The sequence below is a fragment of the Heloderma suspectum genome, chromosome Z, assembly GCF_057233095.1.
Source record: "Heloderma suspectum isolate Gila_16-S chromosome Z, 16-S_ref, whole genome shotgun sequence".
NCBI lineage: Eukaryota > Metazoa > Chordata > Lepidosauria > Squamata > Helodermatidae > Heloderma > Heloderma suspectum.
Window position 1 is genome coordinate 6562068 of NC_139476.1, and position 10900 is coordinate 6572967.

The 10900-nt window shown below is 45.6% G+C and overlaps 1 protein-coding gene across 1 annotated transcript; it reads right to left on the minus strand.

Moving 5' to 3' along the window:
• Window positions 1–1967: 1967 nt before the first annotated feature.
• LOC146333581 (3-galactosyl-N-acetylglucosaminide 4-alpha-L-fucosyltransferase FUT3-like) lies at window positions 1968–7463 on the minus strand. Its single transcript, XM_084826362.1, has 2 exons — window positions 7350–7463; window positions 1968–3378 (listed from the first exon to the last, which is right to left on the minus strand). Exons 1-2 carry the CDS (start codon window positions 7384–7386, stop codon window positions 2279–2281), a joined length of 1137 nt encoding a protein of 378 aa, XP_084682488.1. The 5' UTR covers window positions 7387–7463; the 3' UTR covers window positions 1968–2278.
• Between the last annotated feature and the right edge of the window lie 3437 nt (window positions 7464–10900).

The following is a 10900-nucleotide window of genomic DNA, read 5'->3' on the forward strand; positions in this document are numbered from 1 at the left end:
ATCAACCCCCTTTCCACAGGGGCAGGGCATGGCCCCTGTAATTCCCTCTCCCTGCCTTGAAGCTTGATTGATTGATCTCAACCAAGTTGTTGTACCAGGAAGCTCCAGGATGGCCCTTTAACACCCCCCCGCCACCCCGGGTGCATGCCACAGACCATTGCAAACATTCTGAAGCTTCCAACCGACTTCCCCCAATACAAACAAATGAGGTTTTTTTGTGTGGGAAGCTCATATCAACTCCAATCCTTGACCAATCTTGCTGGGTTTTGACATCACTGCTAGTTAGTCCATCCTCTTCCAGCCTGGCAGATTTGGCAGCTTTCCATCCATATTTCACGTGAATGGCAGTTGGTCATACCATTTCACTTTTTTTCTTGAATTTTCACACTAATCTTTTAAAAAACCCATAGCCAATGCACTAGAATAACTCCCCTCAGACCTATATCTCAAAGAGCAACTCGAACTTCCATCCTACATGATAGGTGAATCCTTTTTTCACGATAACCTCCCATAATAAGCTTTGTTATGAAACAAAACAAGCTAATCCACTTTCAAATTATGTAGCTATCTATGTGCAAATTTTGGGGCAGATCAGACAAGGGGAAGCTTAGCTATGCCCCCGCAAACTGACTTTTTTCCCCTATGGAAAAAACGCACAAAATAACTATACGTGGTTCGCTTTGTGTTAGGAGCGCCCTGGTGGCCTCTTTCAGTCTACTCCAATAGCTAACTCAAGACACAGACAAAAGGATTCTTTTCAAGGCTTTAATCCTTTTACAACTTAATGACTCTTTCAGATGCTAATCACCAGTGACTAAGCAAGGAACAGCAGAGTAGCCTATGCTCCAGGTTAGGCAGTTGGTCCCCGTTTGAAGGAGAATCACAGGAAGACCCTGAACTTATAGGCTAGGGAGAGTTCCTCCCTCTTTCCCTTGGGTCCTTGGGATGCGACCGTTGTTTGAGCGCCAAACAAGCAGAGTGCCTCCTTTCCACGCCCTCCATCTGTCGTTGCTCCCTGAGTCTGCGCCAAGTGTCCAGCAAGCCCCCCTCCCACGCGCTCTCGCTGCCAGGGTCACTATCTATCCCAGGAATGCTGGCAGGAGGAATCTCTGCCAGCTGCTGTGCTTGTGAGAGATGAGCGCGCTCCTCTCCCATGGATTGCTGTTCCTCCTCAGAATCAGAACTGCTCTGGGGTTCTATCGGCTCAGTTTCCACCCTGACACTTTGGTAGTTCCCAATATGAGTTTTGAGATCATGTTCTCCTTGACCAAGGGTTTAGATCAGGGGTGGGCAGAATTATTATTCTTTTAAATTGGGAATGAACGCCTGAAGTGTCGAAATTAGCTTGTCTGCAAGCTAGTTTTGACTGTCGGGGAACTCCATAGCAGTGATGAAGTCCCCAAAGGGTCACCATTAGCTGGCTAATTCTGACCTTTTGGGCACTGTCATGCACCAAACCTAGGTAATCCACCAAGCTGGCTATTTTTGACCCTTTTGGCCTTGCACAGCAGCTCTGCATGTCATTTAAAAAATATATTATCCTCCCCCCCAACCCATTTTTGGCACCTGTAGGGTGTGTGTGGCCTGTAGGGGGTGCTGAAGGGTGAAAATGGCCCCAGAATTCCTGACGTTGGCCAATTCTGATTTAGATGTTTTATGTTCTCTCCAAAGATACATGTGGACTTTTATACACATACTTTTTGGGTTGATGATGATGTATCTCCCTCACAGGAGGTGGGAATGCATCTTCCATGTTTGGTGATGGGGCAAGGGGTCTGTAACAAAGGAAGCATTGATTCCAAGGATGGGGGGGGGGGCTAGCTGGAGAATTCAACTTGCATCAAGCCATCTCAGAGTTGTCATGTGGACATGACATGTTGCCACTCATGTTCATCCTGGCACAGATCTCCTCTTCTTCAAAATGGTAGGCTAGTCATTTTTTTAAAACAAACAAACAAAGCCACATCGATGAGGTAAGATTATTTTATTTAATTTATTGATTACATTTCTATACCACCAATGATCTCTAGGTGATTTACCAGACTTCAGTTGGTCTGAAGTGAACTTATTTCGACTCTGCCGCAAAAGGAGGAAACTGACCACTCCTATCTCTTTCCACCTCTTTCTTCTTTCATTATAATCTCTTTGAATCCATTCCAAGCCTAGCTTAAAGCTGGGGACATCTTGACTTTGCTAAACAACCATTCCCAGACAGAGCAGCTAATCAAATAATGCAACCCACAGCATGATAATAGGTTCAACAGGATGAGTTTCCACCTCACTTGAACCAGTTCTTCAGCTCCAGCATTGTCTGGTATTGGCTTGGCCTTTCTTGCAAGACCCTGCAGGCTTTGCAGAAGTGAAGGCCCCAGGATGTGACTCCAACAGGTTTCAGCTGTGAGCGCCACTGGAAGTAACTCTGGTACCATGTGCTGTTCCTATCCAGCTCGTGTAAGAAGTTGGCCAGCTCTTGTGCTGTTGGGAAGTCATCGACGTGAATGAACGAGTCTGGTGGCAGAAAACGCTCGTAGTTCTTTCGTGGTGGTCCGAGGACGACTGGTACAGCCCCAGCAAGCAAGGAATTCCTCCAGACCTTCTCGGTGATGTAGTCCTCATGAACAGAGTTTTCAAAGGCCAGGTAGAACTTATATTCAGATAAAGTGGACAGGAACTTGTTCCCAGGTAGTGGCAAGTGACCACGTCCGTACACATCCACTTGGACGTACTTCTTCAGTTCCTCATAGTACTTCACCCGAGCAAAGTTTGGGTTCCAATGGCTCACAACCCAGGCCACCAGCTTTGACTTGGGTGGGATGGTGACATTCTGGGGTTTGGTGAGGAGTTCAAGCCACCCATAAGGCGTGAAGATATCTGAGTCTCTCCGGTAAGTCATGGTGAGGTTGAAGTGGTTGTCCAAGAAGCTTGGGATGGGGTAGGTGGTTGGAGACTCCATACTGAACCAGATCCAGCGTTGGGACAGTGGTCTTGGGTCTTGTGGGAGACTCTTGGGGCTACCGCTCACATCGGAATGATGCATGATCACTGCATCAGCCTTCTGGTACCATCTGCGGTCGGCTGTGATTTGGCAGTCGTGGATGCCCAGCAGTGTGGAACATTTTTCAATGGGGCAAGGTATGCCAAAGGGCCAGGTCCACAACAGGATGGTAAGGTTGGACGGTTCCTTGTCCACCAGGGGCCTCTTTGTAAGCTGTTTCACTGGTTCCAACCTGATGGAGACTGGGATCTTGGTGTCTGGTTTCATGGAGGTTCTGATATAGGCAAAGAATATTGCACCGAGCACGACTTGGAGGAGAAGGGCAGTCAGGAGTTTCCAGCCCATCATGATTTGTGTGTGTCTGTTGGGATCCATGGACCAGCCTGGGAAGGAAAGGTACAGTGTACAGAATGGGATGGCAGAGGAATACATCTGGGGGAGGTCCCCCGAGCTTCTGGAGGCTTGCCCCCCAGATTCCTACTCACTTGTCTATGAGCTGGCCCGACTCAATGTATGTGAGTCGAGCCAGGTTGTGGACTTCTGCTGCCAGCGCGGCTGGGTTCTATTTCATGGAGGGTGTGACATAGACTCGTGCACAACACCCCCGGGGTCTGGTTTCCTGGAGGTTCTGACACAGGTGTAGAATATTGCACTGAGCACTTCCTGGAGGAGAACAAAGCTCAGCAGTTTCCAGCAACGCACAATGTTTGTGTGTCTGTTGGGAACCATGCACCGCCTGCCAGGGAAAGAAAGGGACAGTGCAAAGCCAGGGAGTGAATCGGCTCCCTTTGTTCATTGGGGACTGGAGATACCAAGGTTTTAATGTTGATTAGCATGGGACAAAGTGGATCTAGGGGGAATGGTGTGGTGTAGTGGCTGGAGCATTGGACTGGGACATGGGAGACCCAGATTCTAGTCCCCACTCAGCCATGATACTCACTGGGTGACATCGGGCCAGTCTCAAACTCTCAGCTTCATCTACCTCACAGGGTTGTTGTGAGGATAAAACAGAGAGCACTAAGATCATGTAAGCCACCTTGGGCTCCTTGGAGGAAAAAAATTGCATGATATAAATGTAATAATAAATAAATACATGGTTTAAAGTCTGACGTATGGGCTACAGTACGGGCTATCTTTTCTGGTGCTGTCATTGCACTCCGCCTGGTCAATTTGGGGCCCTTGGCTAGACTTGAGCCGGTTTGTCACAGTTCTACTACCACCATGTGGCCGTGATTCTATGCTTTTTAAAATTAATGCTGGCATTTCAGCCATGCTCCATTTGCCACAGCATTCAGTTGGTCATTCTGCTGGCATCTTTTCCCCGCTCGGAATTACCCAGGCATGCATGCACATGGAGAAAACTCTGCATGATGCAAACTTCATGCACAAAGAGGTTCCTGCCCTTTGGTCAAGCAGCACTTGAAAATGACCCCGATGCAACCCTATTGTATAATTGGGGCATTGCCATTGCTTTTTTACAGGGCACATTGATGCGATGCACTCATCGGTAATGTAAGGGGAGAGGAAAGAGACATGGATGGACCGAAGGAACTAATCATGGCAGCAAACTGCTCACACACATCTCTCGGTAAAAACATTGGGCCGTTTTTAAAAAATGGAACCATGGAGGATTCCTAATATGTTGGTTGTACGTCCGGAAGAAGAGCACAAATTCGTTGATTCATGATACGTGTATACTACTAATAGGGAGGAATCCACCTGGGGGATCAGTTCCACTGAGCTTTTGGTGGGTCTGCTACCTGGACTCCCACTCACTCACTCACTCACTCGACCCCTGTGAATCGGGCCAGCTCACGGACTTCTGCCACAGGCACCGCTGTGCGTAAACCCCTCATGTTGTCCTTACCGATGCTAACACAAGCCAAGCTGGACATCCCTAAGTCTGGTAAATATAATAACATCCTTAAGCGGTCCACATATAAATATTAAAATCACATTTAAAACACCGTATTAAACACACAACATTAAAAACCATCCCAATTGCAATAAAAGCAATACAAGGGACAGTCTGATGGAGCAGTATGATAATTTTAATTACAGTAAATGTGGAAAGCCAAAATCTCTGAGATCTGACATGTGTTTGGGCATGGTGTGAACATGTCCGTCTCACATTCTTCGCACTTGGAGTCCACGCGGCCCATTTTTATTTGCAGGTTGGAAGTTGGAACTGTGGGGAAGGAAGCCAGGAGGGATGTTGGCAACAAGGAGAGAAAAGGGATCTGGAGGAGCAAAGGTGGAGTGGAGATACAGCACAGGGGAAAGACAGACGCTCCCCACCTCTTAGGATGCAATCCTATGCATATGTAGACAGAAAGAAGTCCTACAGCTCCCAGGATTCCCCAGCCAGCCATACTGACTGGGGAATTCAGGGAATTGTAGGAGTTTTTTCTGTCTAAAGGAGCCACTTTCCAGCAGTGGGCGTAGCTCAAGGCAAACAGTGCAGGGCCCCAAAACACACACACAGCCCCAGTATATTTTAGCTTAAAGTGCTTGGTGACAGTAACTAAGCCATAGGACAGGTATTTCCAACTTTTTGAATGGGGAAAAAACCTGCGCCAAAGCCAGGAAGTCCACAGATGATCAGTGGTTGGAGGAAAGGTGTGACCAGGTGTGACCAGGAGAGGGGGATGTGACCATTTGGGGAACCTCAGAGGGCTAGATCAGTCCCCCAGGCCTGAAGCGGCCAACCCCATACACAGATGAAAGTAAGATTATTATTCACACTGGGGAAGAGCGTTAGTAAAGTTTAAGCAATGGAAGATGATGTGTACATGATGTTTCCTGCCAAAAACCTCTGTCTGGCTTTTGGTTTTAATTTGCCCTGGATTGCAGTCTTATTTGTTCACCTTAACGGTTTTTTTTTTTTTACCATTTCAGTGCTGTATGTTTTAGATTGCTTCCTTGTGACATGTTCCCCCACCCGTCCCCCCTTTCACCATCTTGGGGTGTTTCATGCAAAACACTATAAAAATGCTTAAACAACCAAACTGCTCAGGACTAGTTCTCACACAACAGCACCTTCCTGCTTCCCTCAGCTGGAGGGATGTCACCTTCTCCATGCCCCAATGGGTATCAGTTTCAAAAGAGAGTGGTCCCCTGTTGCAGGAGACCACTTGGGTGCTGCCATTTTGTGAGTACCATCACTCATACTTCTTTGATTGGAGACATGAGTTGGTAAAGATCTGTCTGACTCGGCAAGAGTCATCAATGCCTCAGTTACATCACGTTTAGACTATTGCAATGCACTCTATGTGGGGCTACCTTTGAAGAGTGTCTGGAAGCTTCAATTGGTGCAAAGTGTGGCAGCAATTGGAATCATATTACACCTGTCCTGAAAGACCTGCACTGGTTGCCAGTTGCTTTCTGGGCTCGATTCACAGTGTTGGTTTTAACATTTAAAGGTTAAACAGCTTAGGTTCTGGCTATAGAAGGAAGTACCTTTCTCACTGTGAATGTGCCTGAGTATTAAGATCTACAGGAGAGGACTTTTTGAGGGCACAATTACCCGCAGAAGCCCACTTGTCTGGGTTACATGAAAGGGCTTTCTCCAGTCTTGCCCCCAAACTGTGGAATGTGCTCTCTCAAGGGCCCATGATTGTCCTCCTCCCCACTTCCTTGGCCTTCAGAAAGGGTGTAAATTCACCTCTTTTCAATTTAGCCTTTTAAAATGTGTAGTTTCAGGTTCTAATGTGTTATTTCCCCACCATTTTTAATGTTCCTGTTTTTATCGTTGCAAGGTTTTACTATTTTAAATTGTTGTACACTGCCTGGATGGCTCTTTAGCAGATAAGCATTACCTGCTAAAAAGCCATTATTAGCTATTATCAGCATTATTATCAATGCTAATAATAAATAAATGGCTGGCTGCCCCTGAGCTAGCTGAAGGATCCTCTCTGAAATAAATGACTCATTTCCCATCTTCATGTTTCTGTCTTCTCTAGGCTTCTTTGGGATTCTATCAGCCATGTAGAATCATAAAATTTTTCGAGTGGGAAGGAATCTTGGAGATCATCTAATCCGACCCGGTGCACGAGTATGCCACTGCAGCATCCCTAACAGACAGCCCTCTACCTAAAAACTTCCAGCAAAAGATTGCCCACCACCTCCCAAGACAATCTGCTCCCAGGGACAAACAGCTTTTACTGCTGGAAGAGCAGAAAGAATCAATTCCCGTCGCTGCTATTTTCCTGTCCCGTACGACAGCCAATAGCTCCGGGGCTCCACCGCAACAGTTAATTCTGTCATTCATTTCTAAAAGCAGTCAGGGAAAACTGGGAGACTTTAACAGCTGTGAAGCACAGACAGCAGCCCAAAGAAAGCCAAAATACTTTACCTTTAAGTAAAAACCACTTCAGATGCAGAGCAAACATCAATGGCCGCAAAACGAATAACTAAAAACCAAAGGATAAACAGGGGAGAGGTCACTTAGAAGGTAGGACAGAAAGGCGGGGCTAGGTCTCACCGAAGAGGAAATGGTACGATACACTCATATCAAGTAAATGAAGATAATCTTAGGAAAAGCAGTGAACACACCAAGTCAGCAAAACCTGTCTGTTGGGTCTAGCAAAACCCATGCTTAAGGCTAGTGATGTAAAATTTCCAGAAACCCCAATTTCCCCCCCTGTGTGTGTTTCTTTTTGGGGGGTGTTTTTGGAAAAAAATGGAAATGTTGGGAAAAATTGAAAAATAAACAATACTTAGTTTTGGAATAGAAATAAGGAATGGCAGGAATAACTATGCCGGGAATCTTATAGAGAGGATCAAAACAATCATTTTCCTAATGGCTTAATTATTTCAAGACATTTTATATCGCTAGAGTGTCTACAAAAGTGTTATCATAGAATCATAGAATAGTAGGGTTGGAAGGGGCCTACGAGGCCATCGAGTCCAACCCCTTGCTCAATGCAGGAATCCAGGTCAGAGCATCCCTGACAGATGGCTGTCCGGTCTCTTCTTGAATGCCTCCAGTGTGGGAGAGCCCACCACCTCCCGAGGTAAGTGGTTCCATTGTCATATTGCTCTTACAGTCAGGAAGTTTTTGCTGATGTTCAGCCGGAATCTGGCTTCCTGTAACTTGAGCCCATTATTCCGTGTCCTGTACTCTGGGATGATCGAGAAGAGATGCTGGCCTTCCTCTCTGGGACAACCTTTCCAGTACTTGAAGAGCACTACCCTATCTCCCCTCAGTCTTCTCTTTTCCAGGCTAAACATGCCCAGTTCTTTCAGTCTCTCCTTGCAGGGCTTTGTTTCCAGTCCCTGATCATCTTTGTTGCCCTCCTCTGAACCCTCTCCAGCTTGTCTGCATCCTTCTTAAAATGTGGTGCCCAGAACTGGACACAGTGCTCCAGATGAGGCCTAACCAGTGCTGAGTAGAGGGGAACTAGTACTTCCCGGGATTTGCAACCTATGCTTCTATTTATGCAGCCCAAAATAGCATTTGCCTTTTTTGCAGCCACATCACATTGTTGGCTCATATTCAGCTTGTGATCGACAACAATTCCAAGATCCTTGTCGCTTGTAGTGTTGTTGAGCCACGTATCTTATTACATAGCTTTTAGAAATCATTTTGTGGAGAGTAAAGGCTGGGCAACAATATATAAACACCATGTCTTAAATTCTAGAAGGAAATATTTCATAATCTAAAGCTGTTCTTTTGGGTGGGGGGACAAAACAAAAACAGTCATGGGGGGGAAATGTTTTTTTGGCTGAATTTTCCCAGATTTTTTGCGGGCCTTCGCATCTCTACTTAAGGCATTAAAACATCAACCCCGACATGTACACACTTACACAAAGCTGTGAACACAATCAGACTGTGATGCTCTAAGGAAGCAGGTAGGTGACCTTTCGGGCCCATTTGGAAATTTGTTAAACTCTCTTCAGCACAGCCATGAAATGGCTCCCATGGGAGGTCATGGCTAGTCACAAAGGAGAAATCGCCTACCCAGAGGCATTCATGGTAAATTAAGATGGCAGCAGCTAGACGTCACTTTGAAGCAATCACAGCTTCCTGTAAGAAAACATTAAAATATATATTTGAAATAAAAATTGGGAGGAGTAGGGTGTCTTAGTGGGCTCCACATTGGCTACTCCTGCTACTAGGGATGGTCAAATCTGTCAGTTTCACTTTCTCCCACATTAGAAGTTTTTGAATCTCAAGACCTTTCTGTCATCATCTCTTATATCGCCCCATAGCCGAAGCTCCCTGTGTGGTTAACAAAGATGAAAAACCATTAAAAATACAGTATAGTTTAAAATACATAAAGTTTAAAAAACATTTACATGAAAACACACAGACAGCATACACAGAGGCAATATATATCTAAAAACAACTTTGATCTATCACCCATAACAAGTGAAGACATTTTGAAGAAATTATGAAGAACTTGCAAATTTTCCTAAGTTCTTATCAAACAACGAACCAAACAAAATGGTCACCCATCTGCACTGGACAAATTCAATAGGTTCAGCTATTCCTATCGTAGCTGCCACATAGCTGTTAAAGTTAAACATGAGGAGGCTGTGAGGAAAAAAAGAGGTGGCAACCCATAAACTTGGTTGAAAACATAGGGATTGGAAGCCAGACTTTGAATAGCTAAGCACTCAAAGCCCTCTGCACAAATCTGTCAAGTTTTGCTTTCTCCCACTTTCAAATTCTTTAAATCTCAAGTTCTTTTCATCCTGTTTATGAAGAAATTTGCGGTTTTTATAAAAATGGAACTGAATGGAATTCTCTGTACTGTTTCTAAATACAACTGTTTAATAAAAATAATAATTAAAAAATAAACATGACTCAATTTGTTGTGGTTCAAAGTCTACATTATCAAGCTGGGTCTCTACTTGCGAACTCTGTCTGAGACCCTAGAAGGTTTCTGCCAGTCAGTATAGTCAATACTGAACTAAATGGACGAATAGTGTGATGCAGCAAAAGCCATCGTTCTATGTTGCTATATAGTAATTATAGGGTGGCATGGACAGAAATCCTTGATGCGAAGATGGAAGGAATATCACAAGTGCACACATGTCCCTGTTGATGCCTGTGGATCATTGGAGGATGCACATTGGAGGATGCACATTTCCCCTGCAATCCCGACAGTGTGCTTTCAAACTAAAGATACAGTCCTATGCACACTTACCTGGGAGTAAGTCCCAGGGAACGCAGTGGGACTTACTTCCAGTAGACCTACACTGGATTGCTCTGCATGACCCCTTCCTTGTTCTGTTGTCATATTGTGCTCCAATATTTCACAGATGAGGATATGGACATACAGAACTGGGCCTGGTTCTGAGTTTGGGGGGCTGTCGGTAGCCTCCCTCCCCCCTGGTACTTAATGCCTCCCCCCCCCCGGTTAAAGTGCAGGTGTTGCCCAAATTTCCTCTGTGCCCAGTCAAAACCAAGCAACTCTCAGTGCTGCTTCTCGATTGGCTATGGAGACCAGTGAGATTTTGACTCCTTTCTGAGAAGTTCTTGAGACTCTGCTAAAGCTCAGATCACCTTTTGTGAAGGAGGAGGAAGAAGACGGTCATTCTAGGCTCCTTTGGGTTGGGGGTCTTTTGTTCTCCAAACCTCAAACTGGTCTTGGATCCCCAAACTCTTTGAGTCGCCCCACAGGCATTCAAGCATGGGCTTCATTGGTTTTGCCAGCACACACTTGGTTTAACTAATACTGCAGTCCTATATGTGTCTGCTCAAAAGTAAGCCCCATTCAGTTCAATGGATTCATTACTAAATTCCAGGGGTGGGGGGCCACATTGCCTCCTCTAGACTGCCCTGGGGGCTGCCCCACTACCCCCTGCCGTTGCAGTGCAGTTGAAATTTGACAGTGGCAGCAAGGAAAAACAGCATCCTTTAAAAAGACAGAAGCGGCTGAAATTTGTTGGCAGCAG